General features: G+C 30.1%; 1 protein-coding gene across 8 annotated transcripts in view; it reads right to left on the bottom strand.

Annotated features, from left to right (window-relative positions):
* The window catches only part of LOC107445534 (transducin-like enhancer protein 4), a 279,713-nt gene that overhangs the window by 25,245 nt on the left and 231,540 nt on the right, over window positions 1–22,928 (bottom strand). For 6 of the 8 annotated variants that reach the window (XM_043042558.2, XM_043042552.2, XM_043042553.2 and 3 more), the window contains 7 exons: window positions 16,992–17,090; window positions 12,167–12,277; window positions 10,445–10,588; window positions 7,719–7,824; window positions 6,144–6,274; window positions 5,998–6,059; window positions 5,185–5,365 (listed from right to left, as the gene is read on the bottom strand). In XM_043042558.2, the coding sequence (XP_042898492.1) occupies window positions 5,185–5,365; window positions 5,998–6,059; window positions 6,144–6,274; window positions 7,719–7,824; window positions 10,445–10,588; window positions 12,167–12,277; window positions 16,992–17,090 (834 nt within the window). The remainder of the gene's footprint in view (window positions 1–5,184; window positions 5,366–5,997; window positions 6,060–6,143; window positions 6,275–7,718; window positions 7,825–10,444; window positions 10,589–12,166; window positions 12,278–16,991; window positions 17,091–22,928) is intronic. The other 2 variants (XM_043042559.2, XM_071183077.1) reach the window with 1 other exon arrangement.

The following is a 22,928-nucleotide window of genomic DNA, read 5'->3' as shown; positions in this document are numbered from 1 at the left end:
ATATGCATTTGTAAACTGATTTGCGAGTTCGCTGATACGCCTACGTGACACCCATCAATTGATTTTTCAATACGCCAATTTACTGATACTATTGATACCATTCCATTGATTTTTTCATTCACTAATACACCAATTCATTTATTTTCCCATTCACCAGCAAGCTTAATTTGCTGATTATTGAGTTATTAAATTTCCATTCCACTAATACGCCTAGTTACTGATACTCCAATTCATTGATTTTTCCCACCAATACGACAATTCACTGATACGCTGCTTCATGGATTTTTCCATTCACTAATACGTCAATTTAATCATTTTCTCATTGATCTGTAAGCCTATTTGTTGATACGCCGAATTATTAAATTTCCTGTTCAATAATACGCTTAGTTATTGATACATCGATTCATCGGAAAAATCACCAAAAGTTAATATTATAGTTGAATATTCGATTTACTGATTTTTCACCAGGTTCTAGTTTTCCTTTATTCATTAGCTAAATCAAGAATCATCGACATAGCGGCGCGAACTTATTATAATATGATTTTAAAATTGAAAGTAAACAATCTTAGATGTGGCGAGTAAACTTAACAAATAAGCTGAAAATCTGAAAATGACCACGTATAAAATACACTAAAAATGAACGGTCGTCATAATAAAGGAAAAATATAAAATGACGATTTGTAATTAAATAACGTTGACAAAAGTCAGGATTCTCTTTTCGTAAATTAAGAGATTTGTAAACCTATGAATTTAAACTTTTTACCTTAACTTTTTTTCTTTCATTAAAAAAAAAGTCGTTCTGCAACACATGTTGACACAAGTTTCACTTCTTTTCGTAAAGGACTCATCTTTTAAACAAGTGAAGCAATCTTCGCCTACTTTAAATCTTTTTTTAAAAATTTCATTCTATTTTTTTAAAAAAGCTTCGAACAAGGGTAGAAGAATGCCACTTTAAAGAGAACATTTTTCATTAAAAAAAAGTGACTTTCAAATCAAAAAAAAATTCTTATTTCCTCAGACAACCACTAGATGAGTGCATCTAAAACTTAAGATGACAAAAAGAGAAGTAGACAAGAAGTTTGTTAGACCATAACGAAGAAAACAGTTTGAACAGAAAGGACTGGAGAATACCGTACTGAGCTGCTACTTTACGAACGAGGAGGCAGAATTGCCGCTTTTGAAATCTCAATGTGCTATATGAAAGCCGCATTTTTGCTTTCTTTGTGCTTTGAGAGCTTTTACAAATGTTGAAAAAGAAGTTTGGAGTGTTTCAATTCGACTTCTTTAAAACCGAAAGTTTTGTGAATTTTTCTTGAGGTTCTTATTCTTAAGTTGAGAAGATAAAATGAGAATTTCATTTAATTTCAATTTCTTTTCTTTTACTTCGCATTCTGGGGCGAACATGCATTAAAAAAAAGGAGGGAAAAAAAACAATTTCCCTGAATGAAGATATCACGCTATTATTTAAAGACAGGTACAATAATATAAGTTTATTTCGCTTCATTCAAAAATTTTTTAAAAATTATTTTGCTACATTTTCAATATTAAAACATAAATAATAAACAGCTAAATTATTATACAATTATTAAAACATCGCATTCACACTTTCATTGTTTTCATTCATAGTTAAATAAAAATGATGCGTTACATATTAAGGTTTTAGATTTTAATTTTTTTCTTTTATAACCGGCGTTGAACAGGTGACACTTTTTTTGGTTTACGACTAGCAATGTTCAACTCCGTAGCCCTATAATTTTGCCCTAATCCAGAAGACAAGAGAACTCCTGGATCAAGCATTGTGACAAACTAGACTTTGGGGAGGACATTTTAATGAAACTAACATGCATTTTTGTTTCATGGAGAGGAAAATCACAAAAACCTCCCACGGTTAGCCTGACGGCAAGTGATTTCTAATCCATGATCCGTTTACCACTGAGGATATTTTTACGTTAACACTATAGTCGGTGCGAGCGGAGGGCAGAATTCTCATTTACATGCAATCGCTGAGATTCGAACCCGGATCACCTCTTTGGATCACCAGAGTTAAACAGTTAAGTCGAAAATTTCTTAAAATATTGCAAAACAAAAAAAACCCCTTTCATTTAAGTAAAGGGCTTCGAGCAACATAATGATAAGGCACATTTTCAAATTGATCAGGATAACATTTTCGACGATTTCGATGCAGGCAATAAGAAATTTTTGAATATAGTTACCGAGTGGAAATTCCGAAAATTGAAACGAACCTATCCAGAAACAATATTAATTAACAGCTTGATGACTGACACGATAAGAAAAAGTATGATTTAACACTATTTCTTATTGTCAGCTAATGGAAAGTATAAGTTGATAATAGGAAATAAAGATTATGCCTCGCCCTTGTTGTTGGTTTAAGCTGAATTGGCGAAATCTATAAATCTCTCACTCTCATTTCAACTGTTCGCGTCATAGCGTTTGCATTCTTGATATTTTAATTTATGCGAAAAGACTGGCTTTTTTAAATAACTCGTCGACTGCTTGCTGCCAAATACACTTGGCACTTTCTTCCAGCTTGGAAAAAACTCAGATTTAGTACCTTCATTCACAAAGATTTGAAGACTTGACAAGATAAATAATTATTGTATAGTTAAAAACAAATTTTCAAAAATATCACTTATTGCATTTTTCAAGCTTATCGTGAACCAATAAGTCTGCACTAATCATGTACCAATACCAACATGTACCAATGTCTAAAAATACATATATTTTGAAATATTCTCTTAACAAAAGTCTCGTAAAAACTTAAATCTTTTCAAAAATAAGTATTCTTCTGGACAATATTTTCGAAAAATATATACCGGTGAAATACACAACTAAGATTTAGATTTATTAGATGCTCTTTATTTTATTTGTAAGTAAACAAGTTTAGAGCAGCCTTATTTTCAAAATTTATTTTTTCAAAAACTTTTTCAAAAGCAAAGAATAATCCTTACCCCCCCCCCNCCCTTCCCCCCCCCCCCGAAAAAAAAACATTCTAAAGTCTTGAAAAATATTTTGAAACTGCCTCATTTCCCAAACAACCTTTAAAAAAGATTGCAGAAAAAATAAATGTGAGGTTTCAAAACGTCTAATTTGCAATCTACAAATAAAATCACAGTGCATTGTTTAAGAGACAGATGACAACCAGAAGTTGGCAAAGTTTGGAGGCAAAAATAAATCGATTAGAGCTTGGCTAAGAGAGGAGAAAAGAATTAAATTTAGTATCAATCAACAATAGCAGAGCTAGCATGTTTGACAACTTCAGTGTTTACACTAAGGATGAAGTGTTAAAACAGGGGATGAGTAAATCGAGAGAATTTATTATAGCCCAGGAGAGTTTTAAGCTACTATAAAAAGAATCGGCGCAGAGAGAGAGAGAGAGAGCTGATATTCATCAGTTAGAAATATAACGCGGTGATTAGGTAAATCTTGTGTGAGCTGTGTTTCCCAACTCCTATGTTATGTTTGGCAATGAGTGAAAAGATAAGCTCTTGAGAGTTGGAAGACGAACACCCCAAAAGCTATTTGTCTCTCGTTGGATCTAAATGCGAATTTCTAAGAAGGGATGGTTTCAAATGAAAGCGTTTCATTGTTTTTATCATTTTTTTTTTAAGTGGAACGTTCTTTTTTTATTTCTGGATGAGACGTTAAATCAAATGACTTGGCTTCTTTTATCGTTTTAAATTATGTGTTGTTTAACACTAGAAAGACAGAATATTGCTGTCTACCTAGAAATTCTGAAAATTATTCAATTAGATATCAAAAATCTTAAAATATAATAATAATTAATTCAATAAGTTTCATAATCATAGTTAATATAATTATAATTAATATAATTATTATAATTATAATAATTATTATAATTATAATAATTATTANTAATAATAATAATTATAATAATAATAATTATAATAATAATAATTATAATAATAATAATTATATTTAATGTAATTATAATTAATATCAGAGAGTCTGTCATCAAATTTCTATGGTATTTTATTCAATTTGATTAGCGAAAATATTTGATTAAACGGAAGATTGACTTTTATTCATTAATTTCTTAAATTATTGAGTTTCCTTTTCACAAAAATAATAGTTGATAAAAAAAACACGCTGAAATGCTTTTGTTTTTCTTTATACGTACTAAAAGGCACGCGATACAAAACCTATTTGATGTCATTGGGTACCAGCCAAAATACCATAACCTTTGGCTTATGGCTGGTACAACATATGGACCATATGTGATGGCACAATATGGTATACCGTAAGCAAAGGATTAAAAGCTACTCTGGCCCTTCCCATAACTCTAGGTATAAGATTCTATTTATACATTCCTATAGGGTTAACTCATAAATGGTTAAATAGGCACTTAAATTGGATCAAATTATGAAAAGTCAGAAATACTCAAAATTTTCAGTTTGTTATTTTTTTTAATTTCAGAGCAATAAAAAACGAGAGGGGCCAAAATGGCCCCAGCAGTGTTTCTAGTGTTAAAGATCATTTTATTTTCAATGGAACTAGTTCGAATTATTATTGAGAATGATGACTACAAGGCTATTTATTGTTGAAGAATTGTAGCAGAATTAAATATAAATAAGGATATACTGTATAAACATAACATAAGCTGAACTGAATTATCTACTCTACTGTGAAATAATGGTACATCGTTGACGCATTTAAAGATATAGTTTTTATGTTTATTGAGTACTTTAACAGCAAGACGGCCATGAGTATATTGACATATCATGACGTATATTGACGGATCATGAGTATATTGAATGCTAAATTGGCTTCTCGATATTGAATGAGTTTATTCTACTGTAAAAGAAAACGGTAATGAGAAGGCCGATATTTAGAAGTACAAGACAGTGATTACTATCTCTTATTAAATTATCTCTTATTGTTATTATCTCTCGTATTCTCATTCCATTTACGAGATATGAACTCTCTGAATTTTCGTTGAGTAGCATGAAGTCAGTTTATTTATCATACAAAAACGAGACATTTTCATGGTCTGCTATAAATCAGAACACCATGTTTATGACTACGGTTTTTTCAGTCTGAAATAAGTTAGGGATTTATGAATTTTAGATACATACAAAACAAACTTATTCAAATGTTCTCAAATAGAAATCATGTTCTTTTTAAGATATTTTTTTGGATATTTACCTTTCCTCCAGTGTAGACGTATTTTGTGGGGTTAGATATTGTGACAGCGCAAACAACTTCCCCATGGCTAAGAGTGTTGATTTGTCGGGCATGTCTGGGAATGCCCGGTCCTATGAGGGCATCAGGTGGGAAAGGCACGGGCATCATTTGACCATCAGCATTTACATGAAAGGAGTAGGCTCTGTAAAAAGGAAATTTACAAGTTGATATATCTTAATAATGCTTTATCAACTTGTTAAGCATTTACAAAAAAGAAAAAAAAAGACCGATTATTTAAAATACCAATAGAAGAGGAACACAATGCGTATGAAATGTACGATTTATTGCGCTCTAAAAGGAAGTGATTTTTTTCTTCTGACAAAGATTTACAATCAGTGACAAAACTCCTCAACAGATGGTGCTGTTAGCTGTCAAAAATGTAATCAATGTTTTCTAATTTCCAGCAACAACAACAACAAGGGGATTGTCTGAGAAACAAAATTTCAGACTATACTGAAAATATTTCTGTTGAAAGTTCAGTTGAAATCAAGAAATGTCGTTTGATAGTTTTTTTCAGACAGCTTCGCCATCTATCGAGGAATTCAGCATTTAATTTCAAAACTTGGTGGTGATAACTATGTTTCTTGGGTAATATCCATGCTTAACTCCTTCTGTTTTTAAAATTGATTTTTCGAATCATCGTTTTTTTTATTTCTTCTTTTTTTTTTGGAAATCCGGAAAATAATTCAAATCAAATTTAAAATAAGGAAATTAAAATTTTCAAAGTTACGTTTTTTATTACTGACATTAAAAAAAAAAAGAAATATAACTTACGGTTTTCCACCTGGTATGCTACCAAAAGCAGGTGTCCTTACTGAAGGGTGATCAAAACCAACCTGAAATAAATAATTATTATTAGTATTTCATAATGATCTAGAGAGTATTGATACATAGAAGTGATCTAGAGTAATAATACGTACTAGTGATCTAGAATAGGAATTGAGAGCTGGTGATATATTATTGTGCAGAACGCCTTGAGGAAATGCAGCTGCTGAACTCAGTTCACCAGCTAGTGCTGCTCCACCATGCAGAGCATATGGATATGGAGGACCTGTAAAAATATGAAATAAACTTAATTATATTATTTCTGTAAGATATATCTTCAAACGTTTCAACTCAGAAAAAAATATTTTCATTACTATCTAAAGGTCTTATTGGAGCCTTATTTGAACTCTTTATACGAGAAAAAAATGTAGTCTCACATTTATACAACAATAAAAGTTTATACAATTCATAGCTTATTTTACAATACAATATATCACAATACAATACATCGCTTGTTTACTTCTGCTGTCTAACAAAGATAATTCCGTGCTAAAAACTACTTTTTGTAAATATTTATTATTTTTTAAAATTGTATTTAATAATATTCGTAAAAATATTGAATTGTAAATTATGGCAAAATACGTAAATCGGTCGAATATTTTCTGGGAAATCGAATTTAAAAAAGTTGTTTTTTTTTTTTTTAAATTCAATTTCTCAGGAATTATTCGCCCGATTTCGCTCAAATTTCGTATTTCACTACAGACAAAAATAATTTCAAGCAAAAAAATAACTTTTAGTAAATATCGACTGTTTTTTTATTTTATTTAACAATAGTCGAAAACATTTTGAATAAGGTATGGAATGTTCTACCTGATTTTAAAGAATGTAATTTTACTTGGCAAAATACAAAATTTGAGCGAAATCAGTCGAATAGTTGCTGAGAAATCGAATATTAAATATAAAACTTCTTTAAATTTCAATTTCTCAGGAACTATTCAGCCGATTTTATTCAAATATTTTATTGTCATCATGTAAAATTACACCCTTTAAAATTATGTAAAAAATTGTGCGCCTCATTCAAAACGTTTAGATTATTTATTAAATAAAATAAGAATAAATATTTACTAAAAATTGTTTTTTGCATGGAATTATCTTTAGATAAACGAATTTTATAATTGTGAACAATTTTTTTTTCTTCCTATTCGCTTAGAAAGTTCGTGAGTTTTGGCGACATGAGATGATATACACGCACAAAATAAAATTAACTTTAAGAAGTCCAAACTTTGGACGGCTCTCCGGACTAAATTATTGGGATGATATTTCCGAGTTTGTGACTACCCCTTATATTTTGGGAGTCAGAAATAATAATCTGTCGAATAAAAGGTATATTTATTCAGAGAAAGTACATTTTATTGAGTCTTATTTCGTAACTTAAAATATCGTCTGCACTAATTATTTAACATAATTGAGATCCCCCTGTGTAACCATTGAGATTAAGTCCTAGAACGCGAAGATCCGATCGTTAGATTAAAAGTTATTCAAGGTGGTCCGTTTACTTTTTGAGCACCGTGCATTTAATTTAAAACGACTAAATTTGATGAACTTTTCAACGTAGGAAGGAAAAGATAATAAAACGTATTTGTAATTCCAACAAAAGGTAATTTTGTTTAACAATATGTCATTCATTTAAATCAACATAATCATAATAATAAAAATTGAAATATAAATACCTAATGCATGTTTTGGATGAGGTTTAATGCCACTTGAACTTGGAGTTGTAGATCCTGAACTCGTAGGAGTTACAGGTTTTGACACTGGTGTAGGTGGTTTATCATTCTATAAATAAACACAAACATTAGAAATAAAGACAAATGACAAAACATTTAAAATCAACCATTCATCACATCGTTGTAGAACAAAATGTTTTACATTCAATAAATATAAATTAGTTTTCACAAGCAATAATAATACCCCCCCCCCTAAAAANAAAAAAAAAAAAAAAAAAAAAAAAAAAAAAAAAAAAAAAAAAAAAAAAAAAAACTCGTAATTATAAATGCACCTCGTACTTGAAATTTTATAAAAATTAGTTCACAATAAAAAGTTTGAGAACTTGAATAGTAAATTAAAAAATTTTTGAGCATTATTTTAAGTAGAATTATTAAATGCATTCAAGTTTTAACTAACCTCACAAAATAAGGATCTCTGTACAATCATTTTCAATTTCTGTACAGTCATTTTCAAGTGTTTAGAGTGATTAATTTTTGTATCGATAAAGAATAATCCTTTGACACAAAATTGTTATTAAACTTTTTTTAAATATACTTTTTACATTATTTTGCATTAATTTAGGTCAAAATAAGTGAAAAATACTGTGTTTATCATTTTAATAATTTATGGTTATGAAATACAGCATGAAACTCCGGTGTCTTTTCTTTGTGCTAAAAATAAAATCTTCTAAACATGGCTCACTTCCAAACAATATTTTTTCAAATTAGCACTTATTTGCAGTTATTGAGATAAAAGAGGAACAGTTATTCATCATTGAAATTTCTTTAATTTACAAAATCAATTATTGATAAATTTTTTATTATGAATGAAAAAAAAAATTCGAACTACTTTTTCCGGATTTTATACATTATTATTTTCCGGATTTAGCACAAATATAATTCCGATATTCTAATAGATTTTTTTTAATAACTATTACTGTTTTTTTTTTTTATAATCAAAAATATAAAAAAATATTTTTGCTAGTAATTAGAGTCAGAAAAAATATGTAAAAGGGACACCGGTGTCCCACTTACGTTCAAGTGTTAATGACATATTGTTTTGATTAAGTATTTCAAAACAAGTTCAATAATATTATTAAAAATATTAAGCAGACTAATAACGCTAATTATAGTGTAGTCGTGTTAAATTTATCTTTAATACATTAAGGACAATTTAGTAAAAAGAAAATCCATTTCATTTTACGATACTAAATAATTAAAGAAAGTTCTCCTTACTTTTAAAAGCATAAGCAATTTAAGAATTAACTACAATACAATAGATATCAATTTTAAAACTTTAAAAGTTTAAAACCGATTTATGATATAAGAATTTCAATGGTATTAAAATAATCAAAAAACTGTTAAAAGTTTTATCATAAGAATTGATACAAACGGAAAACAACTGTTAACAATTTTTTACGAAATGATAAGGTACAAAATTAGAAATTTTTTTTGTGCGCTGATAACTGTTTTGAAAGGTTCTACTTTCATATGAAATAGGACTTTTGAAAGTAATATACTATTTTTGTCATAAAAATAGTCAGTTCGTAACAATTATTCAGAACTGTTAATTTAAATTTTGTCCACTTTTAAGAAGTGAAAATGGATTGAATGTCCACTTTAAAGAAGTGAAAATGAAGTGAATGTCCACTTTTAAGAAGTGAAAATGAAGTGAATATTTACTTTTAAGAAGTGAAATCTTTTGTGGTAATTATGAAAATGGCGCAAACTGTTAAACCACAGCTTTATAAAAATAGAAAGCGCTTGTGGTAGAAATTTTTAATAATTGAAAACTCATTTGACCGTTGTATTAGTTTGGCTCATAAAAATATGCGAAAATTGAGAATCAATCATTGATTTTAGTGATTTTCCTTTAGGTTAGAACTGTTTATACGTTTTTAAGTCCAGAAAATTCTATTTTACATAGGTTCAAACTGTTTGATCATTTTTATGTCAATAAAATTCTAGATTTAAATTCTTTGTTCGCGTTTTTAAGTTCAAATAATTATTTTAGGTTTAAATTCTCCATCTGTTTTTTATGTCTAGACAATTCTAGGTTTAAACTGTTTGTTATTAATTAAAGACTATAATAGGTTTAAACTAATAGCTCGTTTCTGAATCGAACCAATTCTAGGTTTAATCCGTTAGTTCGTTTTTGAATTCAGGCAATTCTAAGTTTAAATGATCTATTCATTTTTAACTCTAGAAAGACTGAAATTTAGTATATACCTATATATTGCCCAAAAGCAGTCAAAATGACTGGATTGTGAATGAATAACTAATGTGTAAAGAAATTTGTTTAAAATTAATTCTTAATATTTTTTATATTATTTACAGGTATATAACAGGTTGTTAGTAAATATTAACAATAGAAAAATATATGTTGTACAAAAAGTCACAAAATTCAAAGAAATTGTGTCATTATATACATCATTGTTTTTCTAATTGAAATTAAAAAAGCAGTCAAAATTTCTCCCTTGGGCAATCTAGTGTTAAGTGCAAACAATTTTTTTAAAGCCAGATAGTATGTAATAGATTAAAATTACAGCTTTGCTTCGAGTTAAAGGTGATGAAAAGCTTTTTTTTTCTTCTCCTCAAAAGAGCTTGAGCCTTAAGTACTCAAATAAAGGTGGTTTTTATTTTTCTCGGAGAAAAACAGACATAATGAAATTTATCACGTAAAGCCTTACCATATGGTCCTTATGTTTGGCGGATGAGGGTGTACTTCTGCTAGAAGAGGACCCGCTACGACTTGGAGGACGTTCTCGTTTGGGACCTCTTTCTGTACCATTTTCTCTGGGGGACATCTCACCATTTGGAGGAGAAAGAGGTTCCTATAAATAATTCAGATATTGACTAAGTACGCCTCATTCAACATAATGATTAAAGTAAGAATTTATAAACATATATATGAATTATTATTTTATTTATAATTATTATATTTTATAATTAATTATAATTATTAATTTATTAATGTATAATTAATAATTTTTTAATTATGATTTTAACGAGGTATTAAAGAGATAAAATTTAAAATTTTAGAAAGTCTGTTTATATTTCACAGAGAATTTTAAAAATTAGTGTAAGATATACTAGTTTTACTTGAAATAGAAATATACATTATGGACAAAAATAAATCTCCCAAAGAAGAGATAAGATTATTGCGATATGAGGAGATGAAACTACTCGCACAGTTATGTTTAACGTTCATAAACAATTATGCAGTGTTACATATCTATACCCTTCCTTCTAGATTATCCATTTTTCTTATTATAATAAACTTGATAAGTTTTAATTGAACAGAAAAACTTACCTGGTATTCTAAAAATAACCAATCATTTAAAGAGAAGCGGAAGGCGATATAATAGAACGGAAGAAAAAGGCATCCTATGTTTTGCTTAGGAAATCGGTAAAACTTTCGACGATGTTAGTTAGATGGCACGGCTAACAAGCAAAGCTATAAGAATATTTTATGTCCTATGTCAGACCAATCTAAACTGAAATATTTGCTAGGATGTCGGCTAAATTTGTTCTCCGACAACGCCATGTTGTTACTGCAAATGGTGGTTATTTTAAAAACGTTTAATAGTTTTCCTCTGTTAGCAACACCATCTGTTAGCGAATTTCATAACTTATTTTGAAATTTTGTGAGACTATATGGTAGTTTTTTTAGCAGAACGTAACAAATTGTATATTTCTATGTTTTTTTCTTTAATTAATTTTCAAAATTATCGATCATTTTAGGAGAAACAAAACGAAGTTAATTTTTCGATTGCAAAAGATATTACGGATATGTTTTCCTGGCATTGTTTTAAAAATGTCTGATTCTGCTATTATTCAGACACGGTTGATAAATACAGTGAACTTGTATAAGAAAAAATGATTTACATCAACACGAATGTTAATTTTTATTGTTAAAGGTTGAATATACAATAAAAACATGGGTTTTTAATCGCTTTTACGTTACTAATCTGTTTGGGAACCACTGTTCAGTAGTTAACAGAAAATGTACTATGATTAAAGTTTTTTCATTTTAAAGCAGTCATCTGTAAAACTCAAAAAATTAACATTCGTGTATGACAACTAATTTTTTAAAATTTTTTAATGTAATCGATCTATCTGACGAGTTGAAAAATAAATTTTTTCATTAGAAAACATTCTAAATATTGATATCCATATCTTAATAAAATGCAGCATTAAAAAAAGTAAATTTGACAAATTTGAAGTCAATAAGCTCAGTTAAAGTTTTAAACATTGGAATTAGTAAAAACAGTTTTAAAATTCTATGCGAAATTTATTTTCCATTGTGCACAAAGGAATTGTTTTTTAAAGTTATCTGGAGGAAGGAGACATTTTACAGGAAATATGAATGAATTTGGTTATTGAACTGAAGTGAAATAAGTAAGCCTGACCTCATTAGAGATATCAACGACGAGGTCCTGATCACTTTTGTCCTCTTCATTCGTCTGGAGGTTTGGAAAGCAGAGAGCTGCCAGTTCGTTCCATGTGCCACCTTTTTCGGACTGAAACACAAATATATGCACTTTCAGTGCTTCTTATTTGCCTCACATTTTAAAGAGACAGTGGTTCCCAAACACACTAACAAAATATATTTTTCGAGGAAACGTTATTGAACATTTCAGTTACAATTGTGGAAGATATAATTTCCATCGTTTGAACTTACAATATTAAAATCAGAAAAGAAAAAAAAATGCAAAAATACAATTAAAGAGCTGAGTGGATGAAGGTTCTAAGTGACTTTGTAATTGATTTGAGGTGGATGAAGATTGTAACTGTCATTTAAGTGTACTTGAGAATATTAGCGTTAAAGTATACAGGTTGACTATATTAAATAGAGGGTATGCATTGCCATTATTTTTTGTCGCCAAACTTTGAATTGACCATATCTGTAATCCCTAACACACATTTAAACTGTTTAAGGTATAGAGTTGCTATTTGGCATTTCACTTTGATGCAAAAGAGAATTTTCTAGAGCAACTCGTTGACTGTTTGTTGCTTAATGCATGTGGAGTCTTTTTGTACTTCAAAAAGACACAAATAGTGTCATTTAATACTTTAATCCATTGAAGTCAACGGAATTCATGGACTTAGAAAAATAATAATACTAAAGTTGTAAAGTGAATTAAGACTTATATAAGACCTCAATTTTTTCCCTCCGAAAAAGTCGCTTATAACCTCTTTCTACTAAGCTCTTTGACTATGGTTTTAAAAAAATGGAATCATTTAAATTCTTTTTTTGCTGAAGTATTTAAATACAAGAAAATATTAGTAAAAACAAAGGCATTATTTCTAAGTGCCAAAAGTCATGGGATAGGCATAGATTCACAGTATGAGTATTTAACCAGTAGGCTAACAGCGTTTCCTTTTCAATCTTCAGACTCTTGCTTTGTTACATTTGATGACTGCATGGCCAGAACAACCTAAGCTACATCCTTAAACGCCTATATCCACCAAACGATCTGAGACATATCTACAATGCAGAACAAGGTAGAACTTTTAAAATCACTTCTACCAAAAGGCAACAAGAATACTTTTTCTTGCAAGCACTACATTTCACTCCCCAGCAAGTATCGTTTTAAATTGGGTCATGCATTGCAGCATCAAGTGCTGACAATCATAGTATTTATTGTAATATTGAAATCAGAGCATGGCATAGGGCGTGGGCATGATATTCTACTAAATTCCAAATGGAATAGTTATTATGGCCTAGGAGTTAGTTCTTGTTTATAACCATACCAAGGCATTTCGTAAGACTTGCCACTTCATAATAGTGCCAGCCCTATTTTCAATCTTTATGTCTTTGATCAAGATGAATTAAGTTTGATTGAGTTAACTCCAATTTTGTTCATTATCAATATTTTCCTATTAACTGATAGTTAGATTAGGTAACTTTAATAGTATTTCTAAGATATTTCAAAAGGAAGCTGTCAACAGTTCAACGGCTATGGATTATGAAGATTAAATACTATAAACATTGATTTTTGAGATGCTGATTCAATCTTTCGTGCTGATTCAACCAGAAGGTGACAATCTCGAAACGGAGATCAACAGATATATTGGAAGAAAACCAAGAGTTCCATTCTCGCACAAGACTTGAAGCAGCACAAATACCTGTTTAGTATCACAGTTACTTTAGGAGACCTTTGCTAAGTCTTTGATAGGCAAGATATTATAAATCATCAGGCTAATGGATATGTCACATGGTATTAACTTTTTAGGGACTGCTGGCACACGTATGTACCATTAACTTGTGGTTCTGATAGAATACAGTCTTGAAAGAGTTAAATAAATATATCCCATGACTTTAGGCACTTCAGCGGAAAAATGATTGAGTGTAGACCACCTGGAAAAATTAACATAATTTCAGTAAATTAAAAAACGCAGTTTGAACATAAACACTAAGACAATGTGTCACAATCTATAAGATCGATTCTTTCAATCTTTAATCTTAAAATTGTCAATAGTTTATGGCTGAGCTCAAAATTTCCATTCGCCAGCTTAATATCGGCGATAAAATAAGGGACTGGCAATTAAGTAACACAATTTGAGTCTAGTGTAATGGAATTTGACTCTAATGTAACAGAGTTTGACTCGAGAATAGGAGAGTCTGAGAGTTAAAGGCTGGTATCATACTATCATAATCATAATATTAATCAAAATGGAAGTATCATAATATTGGCGATAAAATAACGTGCTGGAGAGTAAGTAACACAGTTTGAGTCTAGTGCAATGGAGTTTAACTCTAATGTAACAGAGTTTGACTCTAGAATAGCTGAGTCTAAGAGTTATAGGTTTTGATACTATGGCTGCAATTGATAGAAGGTATCCTTATTTTAGTGCCAAGGGAGAGCGGTATACAAACATTTTGCTAAAAGTATGGGAATATTTCTCATATTTTTCTTATTTTAATGGCTATTATTACTACATATATGGATAATGTTATATTATAACCATTAAGACTTTACGGCAACTTTATTTTAAGTTGTTATTATTACTATCTCGCAATAAATATTTTTCCATCTTTTGGATATATGATTTTATGGTTTTGGTCACCAAAATGTTCGTTATACAACAGGTGTTAACATTTTAAATTTGTATTAAAAGTTACTCATGTTTTTTGCGAGAATAGTTGAAAGTGAAAATTTTAGTCTGGTTATTATCGTTAGAATTGAAATTTCATGTCCTGGTTTATGATGTATCGCTATATAAATACCTTAAGAATTCCTGTAGTTTCCTAAGATTATCATAACTTGTCTATGACAAATTTTCATCTTCAAATACAATCATATTGGAAACTATACCTGTTAGTCAGGAATAAGAATCACCATGATCATGAAAACAAAGGCTTGTTGTTATGCTATCAGTTTCAAATTATAACTTTAGAAAATAAGAATAGAAGATTTTTTATGACCCTAATTTTTTTTAAAGGAAAATCTTTGAAAATACGAATAATCCGTGATGGCTCAGGGGATAGAGAGCTCGCCTTCCTATGAGGTGAACCGGGTTAGAATCCCAGCGATTGCTGGCCGATACGAATTCCATATCCGGCTTGCATCGACCACAGTGCTGACGTAGAGGGGAACGATAGTGTCTGAAAAAGCAGAACAGGGCAGGGTATACGAGGGTTGCTATTTATATTTCTGGCCTAATAATGAAAAAACAAATATGTAGGATTGAAATTGGTTTTATTGTTTTTAAAAATATTCTCTATGATGATCAATACACTTTTGCATGCGTTTGAACCAATTTTCAAAGCACTTTTTCCAGTCCGATTGAGGTAACTCCAAAACATGCGTTTTGAATGCATCAACCGCTTCTTCGGGGGTCGAAAATCGTTGTCCACGTAATTTATTTTTAATGTGTGGGAATAAGAAGAAGTCATTGGGTGCCAAATCAGGGCTGTACGGCGGATGACCCATCAGTTCGATCTTTCGCTCCGTCAGAAATGCCTTTGTTTGAGTCGATGTGTGAGAGCTCGCATTGTCATGATGAAGAATGATTCGCCTGTTCTTCTGCTTTTTTCGAATTTCTCCGATGACTTCTGGCAAACAAATGGTCGTGTACCATTCAGAATTGACCGTCCTGCGTTGCTCTAACGCCACTGTTGCCACATGACCGTTAATGCCGAAGAAACAGGCAATCATTTGTTTCGATGTGCTTCTTCCTCGAACAACTTTTGTTGGTTTTGCCTCGTCTTGGAAGACCCATACAGTTGATTGCTGTTTTGTTTCCGGCTCATATGCATAGATCCATGATTCGTCACCTGTGTAGATGTTATACACAGCCTTTGATGTACCTTGAACGTATTTTTCCAACATTTCCTTGCACCAATCGACACGAGCCTTTTTTTGAGCGTTTGTCAGATTATGCGGGATCCAACGCGAACAAATTTTTTTTACGCTCAAATGTTCATGCAATATTTTATTGATGCTAGTCATACTAATGTCCAAAGACGCCTCTATCTCACGGTATGTCACATGACGATCTTGCTTTATCAGTTCACGCACAGCATCGATCTTTTCTGGCACAACAACGGATTTTGGACGACCTGCACGGGATTCGTCCTGGATCGAACATCGACCACGATTAAATTCGTTATACCAATTTTTTACAGTGCTGTAGGATGGCGCTTTATCGCTGAATAAAGAATTAAGTTCATCGAAGCACTCTTGTCTTGACAATCCACGTCGAAAGTTATGAAAAATAATGGCACGAAAATGTTCACGATTCAATTCCATTTTTTGAAAGAGAAGAACTTTTCAATTTACTGTCAACAACACAAATGAAGCTATAATGGTAAATCGTCTGCTGAATTTATGTTTAAAAATATCAAACTTTCGATTAAAATTGTCTGCGGTCGCCTAGCAACACTTACTGTTGCCAAGGCCAGAAATATAAATAGCAACCCTCGTATTTCCAAGCGAAATGAAGGCTATGAGGAACTCATGTCATTAATAAGATAATCTGCATTCATATGAATGAAACAAGGCTCCGGAGCATCAATATGAGCAGGTATGATAGTGGCCATACTGATGCCTAAGCTCATAACTGCATATATGTGGGAACTCATAATGATATCTATGTTCATTGCTATATGTGAATATCCATAATATATATTATTACATGCAAAAAATTTATAACAATACCTTTGTTTATTACTATATATATGAAAATTCATATTGATATGAATGTTTATTATGCGTTATAAAAACTCACATGATCATGCTTGTCTTCTTTCCGCCTTTTTTTGTCGATGTCCAGGTCTGGAGAGCGACTTCTAGGTTTATCACGATCGTGAGGAGATATGGAATTTCTCTATAAATGAAATATAATACATGTTTTATTTTAATAAAATATAATAATTCGAATAAAATAATGATCTGAAAATAATTCATAGTAAAGCATAAAGAGATTGGACTGTAATATACTTCATTCTACCACACATTTGTGAAAATATGTTGTAAAATCGAGGATTTTTTTCAACGGTTCAATCTTTTTCAAATAAACACCGATTTCACGACCCCTAAGTAAATAAGAATCATACTTAGCAAACTTTTATCTCAGTTTCTTTATTACAAAATACTATAATTCAGACATCACAAAAGTTTTCAAGTTAATTCATCAATGTATGTACATAAAAAAGTCACTCTGAATAACTTTTGATCTAATGATCGAATTTCAACGCTCTAGGATTCAAATTTGAGGGTTCACCGGAGAGACCTCAGAAATGCTAATTAATTACTGCAGACGAAATTTAAAGTCAAAAACCAGACACAGAGATGTATTTTCTTTGAGTAAACATATCTTTGTTTCGACGTATTTGGATTTATAACCCTGAAAGTAGAGGGGGTAGCTGCAATCTGGGTACAATGGTCCAAAATTTTGAACCAATTTCTTGATCAAACTATTAGAACATATTACCCAGATTTTAACTATCTTATTATAATTTTCAGGATAAGTACGTCAGGATAAATCAGGATAAGTATGTCAGGATAAATCAGGATAATTCCGTCGAAAAATAGGAATGCTTATTCAGAGAGAGAAGGTTTCTATGTCCGATTTTGTAAATTAAAATATCGCCTGCACTAATTACCATATTTGAATTTACTCCAGTGAACCATTAATTTTGAGTTCTAGTACGTGAAAATCCGATAGTTAGATCAAAAGTCCCTAGCAACAATTTTACCCTGGCTCCAGTTAGTCTCAAAATTGGCTCAATATTGGTCCTATAAGAACATGCACTGGGGGATCAATATTAGGATGTCTAGTTTCTTATAATAGATCCTAGAACGGCCTACATAGGACCTATATTGGCTAATATAGAACCAACATTGGCTAAATATTGGATATAAAATATTGGGTGAATTCCATATAGGACCGATATTGGTTGTAAAGTGGCTGTAAAATATCGGGCCAATATTGGAAAAATAAAGACCATTTGAACACTTACTGAGCCATGATTCATGAATATTGGCCCAAGAGAGAGTCTAAGTTATTTTGCTGCTAGAGGTAATTCAAGGTGGTGGTGTTTTTTTCGCACTCTATATAAATGAACTTTTTGAGGTATGTTTACTCTTTGCCTTCACAGCAAAGAACCATACTGATCTTATATTAGTGAACCTATAAAGTATTATTCTATATCTATACCTATAAGTGTACAATAGTAAACCTATAAGTATAAGTACTATGTATTATTAACTTAAGTGAAAAGGCTTTGATGATGGTATATAAAATTCCAAATAATATTTTATAAAATGTATTTAAATTCAACAGCGTTTTCTCTTTCTTAAAAAAAAAAAGAATTATTTATCTTCATAATCCTGCATATTATGTTCGTGCAACAAAAAATACTTTCGATCAGTATGAAAACAGTGTGTTTAATTTAATACGATTGTAAAAGAATGTATGGAATATTCGGTTTTCAAACGCATTTAACTTAATGTAAACGTAACGTATTATTTTTTTAGAAACAACACAAAGGTATATATAAGACTAATAAAATAATTCAAAATATCATAAGAAATATCAAATTTGATTTTTTTAGTTTTACAAATGACTTATAATCTTTAAGAATAAGAATTATGATTGGAAAATGTTGTAAATTACACTATAGTTGAGACTAAGAATAAAAAAAAAAACTAATATTAATTTTTTATTATAGTATAATAATTTTTATAGTTATTTATTTTTTACTATTCTTTAATAGTATTAACAAAAAAGTAGTTCGATCTTAGAACGATGATTTACAAAAACTACAAATGTTTTAAAGATTTAGAATTTTCTATTTTCAGCTTAAAAAAATTTATTATTCGTTTTTTTTCCTCGTTGAAATGAAATATACTTTATATTTGCTTTTTAAAAAATATTAAATCTGATTTTATTTCAAAAAATTATAAAAGTATGGGAAATTACCCAACATTTACGAGCCATGAACGGTAAAATAAATAAATAAATATAATAAAAAAAGAAGAAGAAATAAATTAGAAAAACTATTCCACCTCAATCAAGCGAACTGGAGATACAGATTTGCGTTAAGTCATTCTTAAATACTGCAAATCGCAATTTGAACATTAAATTAGTAACTATTAATATATTTGTTAAAATAGTAAAATAAATATATTAGCTTATTTTGAAATAATAAATCTAATTCCGCAATAACAAATTATGCTCAATTCCCCAACTTCCATGAATGATAAAACAATAAATAATAAATGAATGATAAATTAGTGATAAAAAGAAATAAAACAGAAAAAACTTAACGTAAATTTTTTCCAGTTTTTTTTAAGGTAGTTAAATTATTTTTAAGTAATGCAAATCGTAATTAGAACAATAAAGCATTAAGTACCTATACATTTACAAAAATAATAATAAGTCTTATGTCATCTTATTGGGAAATACAAAACCTTATTTTATTGCAAAAAGTTAGACATTTCTCCAACTATAAAACGGAGCAATGATATAAAGAAATAAAACGAAAAAAACTAAACTACCTCAACCAAAAAAACTGAAGAGATAGATTTGCGTTGAGTTATTCTTAAATAACGTTTCAAAGCAATGGTCGCCAAGATCTGACAAACCTGCAGGCTACATCGACCAACCACTCTAATGTGTGCAGAGGGCAATGTAAAAAAAAAACTCACTCTGTTGACACAAGATGTTTGACCACCGTTGTCCACTCTTTCTATTCCTACGCCCTCTTGAGTACACAATTCAGCACCGCCTCTGGCGCGATTGTAGATATAGTTACTTCTCTGACGTTTTTTTTTTTTCTTTCTTTCTTTGCTTAGACGGCCAAACGTTTACGCAACGTTGTCGACTATCGGGGATTTCCTAGATACTCAAATGTGTATTTCCTTATTGTAGCCATACAGTCCATATATTTATGTATAAAGAGGTAAGTTTACTACATTTGGCGAAGAAGTTACAGCGGAGAAAAAAAGATAAGGGACATATTTTTTCATTGAGCTGAAAGAAAAGATTTTCCAGTCAAGAGGTTCTATTTAAGAATTGCTTTTTCAAAAAACTGTGCTCAGACTTTTACTGTTAAGATAAATGATTATCTGTATTCCTGCAAGTCATGGGCAACTTTTGACCATTGATTTTGTTACCATGGTTGTTGGACTTTATTTTTTATTACATAATATTAAATAAATAATCCCAAGCAACTGAAGCAGTAAGACTATTACCAAATAAAAACTTCATTCGCCTCAAAAATATATAAATAGGAAATAACAGTCGGCATGTACCGAACGCTCAAAAACAGGCGTCCATTTTCAAGACTTATTAGACATTAATGAGACATGTTGACTGTAATATCCTATTTATATATTTTTGAAACGAATGAAGTTTTTTTTAATCAGGTCATATCTACCATAATAAATAATTTAGATTTGTATTTTTTTACCTTTATTGACTAAAAATGTTTTAAGACATTTTTTTGACATTTCTATTAATTTGTCATGCTAGATAAAAACAATTTTGTCTTAAGGTATTTTCTGAAATAGTAGTAAAAGGTGATTGTTCTTGATACAGATGCTAAAAAAAAAAAATCGATTGTTTCGCATATCAGAAATTTTATCATTGATGTTTAAGCAAAATACTGAAGGAGATAAAGTTAGAAAAAATTATGATTAAACTAAAAATAAAACGTTTTTATAATTAAAAAGATTAGAGCAAGAAAACAATTTCGTAAAATCATTTTTGAATACTGTAATTGAAAAATTCATTCACTTTTATGATTGCTACTTCACTACAATCATCATTATTAGTTACTTTGATTAGTAATAATAATACTATTTATTAGTTAGTAAATTTTATTTTAAATTAGTAAGTTCCATTTTAGATCAGTAAATTTTATTTTAGAGAATTTATAGATTAGCACATTTTTAACTATTTGTAAGAATTTGAACATTTACAATTAAATTTTAAGGATTCGATCACTTAAATTTATGTTAACAAATTACAATTAAATATTAAAGATTTGAAGAAATATAAAATATTTAGCCAAAAAAAAATTACTATTTAAAGAGGGAATTTTTTTTTAGAAATGAAAATATGCAAACGGAAAATATTTTAAAAGACAAAGGATTAAAAATAATATTGTTTCAACATCTTACTCGTTAAGCGAAAAAATATTTCATTATAAAAAGAATTTAAACATCGAATATCAAGGTAATTATATACCCTAATATGATAGAAATAGTAATTATATATTTCAAATAAACATTGCTTTTCTATATTGCCATATTGTTATCTCTAAAATGCCAAATAATTAAGGCAGGATGTAAAATTGAATTATTATATAAAAAATAATTATGCATGTTTTCATTTAACTATACTTTTTAAATAATTTAATTTTTTTTTATTTTTCTGACCTATTATCAACTTTGTTTAACGGAGTCTTTATTTAACTATGCACACAGTTTATTTTTAATCAAATTATCTTTATATTAGTACATTTATATAAGGTATACTTTTGTATTAAAAGAAAAATAATACTATTAAAGTTATTATTTTAATTCGATTCCAAAAATTACCAAACTAATTAGTAGAATTAACGTCGCCACTGAAAGATAAAAAGTCAAAAGAGAATTTGAACTTACAGTTCGTGATTAGTAAAATAGAAAATGAATATGCATTTCCTCTTTTCAATCTTCATTTCTCAAAAGGAAGAAACAAAAATTGTTACAATTTACCAAAGCTTTTGAATCTTCTTAAAACTTTAGCCTCAATCTAGGGATTTTCTGCTTTTGTTTCTCGCGATCCATAGGGACAAACAAACCAAACTGTTTCCGTCAAAGAGAAAAAGCTTTTCTCATTTCGCACAAACCTCATCTTTTAAATATCTTTTCCTTCCATTTCAAATGAAAGAAGAAGAAAGAAAAAAAAAAGTTATAATCCCCTACAGGTCCAGGACACTCATTTTCCAACTACTTAAAACAGGGAAAAATTCCACAGCAGAAATCCCTTTTCCTCCAGCAAACAGATCGTGGGGGAGGAAATTAAAACAAATTAATTCCTTTATTTTCCGCGCCGCCAGAGGACGCAATTAAAAAAAATTGGCGCGCTCGCCGAAGCGAGAATCTTTTAGAAATGGAATGGGTCGTCAGAGGCATAAAACGGCGATTAGCGGCAATTCCCCCAGTTTTTGGCTACCCCCTTTGTCAACACGGCCAACGACATGAATAAACATGGCCAACCGTCGGCTTAATTGGCTTCCCCTTATCACGCCAAGTAATGGTTAATTAATTACCAGGCCTTGTTTAATTATCTTGGCGGCAGTGCTTGCAGAAACGGAAAGGAAGCGACCATGTTCCCTCTTATTATTACCCTTATTATTATGACCGTTATTGTTTCTGTTCTTGACGGGTGGGAGTGTGCAGGTGAGGGGGTGGTGTCGCACTGGCCCATCTTTAAGTGGGAGGGAGGGTGGCAAGAGTTTTGAGAATGCATAAACATTTGCACTTTAAATCGAGTTATCCTCTATTATTTCGAAAAGGGGTCGGGAAGAAAAAGGAATACGAACTATTCGAGCACAAAAATTGCTTTAATGAAGTAATTGAATGGAATATCGTGTTGCTGAGGGGGTAGGGTGCTCGAGTGTATGTATTTTTCGTTATCGTTTTCTCTAATTTATTACTTTACTGAATAGAT

The sequence above is a fragment of the Parasteatoda tepidariorum genome, chromosome 7, assembly GCF_043381705.1.
Source record: "Parasteatoda tepidariorum isolate YZ-2023 chromosome 7, CAS_Ptep_4.0, whole genome shotgun sequence".
Lineage (NCBI taxonomy): Eukaryota > Metazoa > Arthropoda > Arachnida > Araneae > Theridiidae > Parasteatoda > Parasteatoda tepidariorum.
This window is presented reverse-complemented; position numbering and strand designations above follow the sequence as displayed.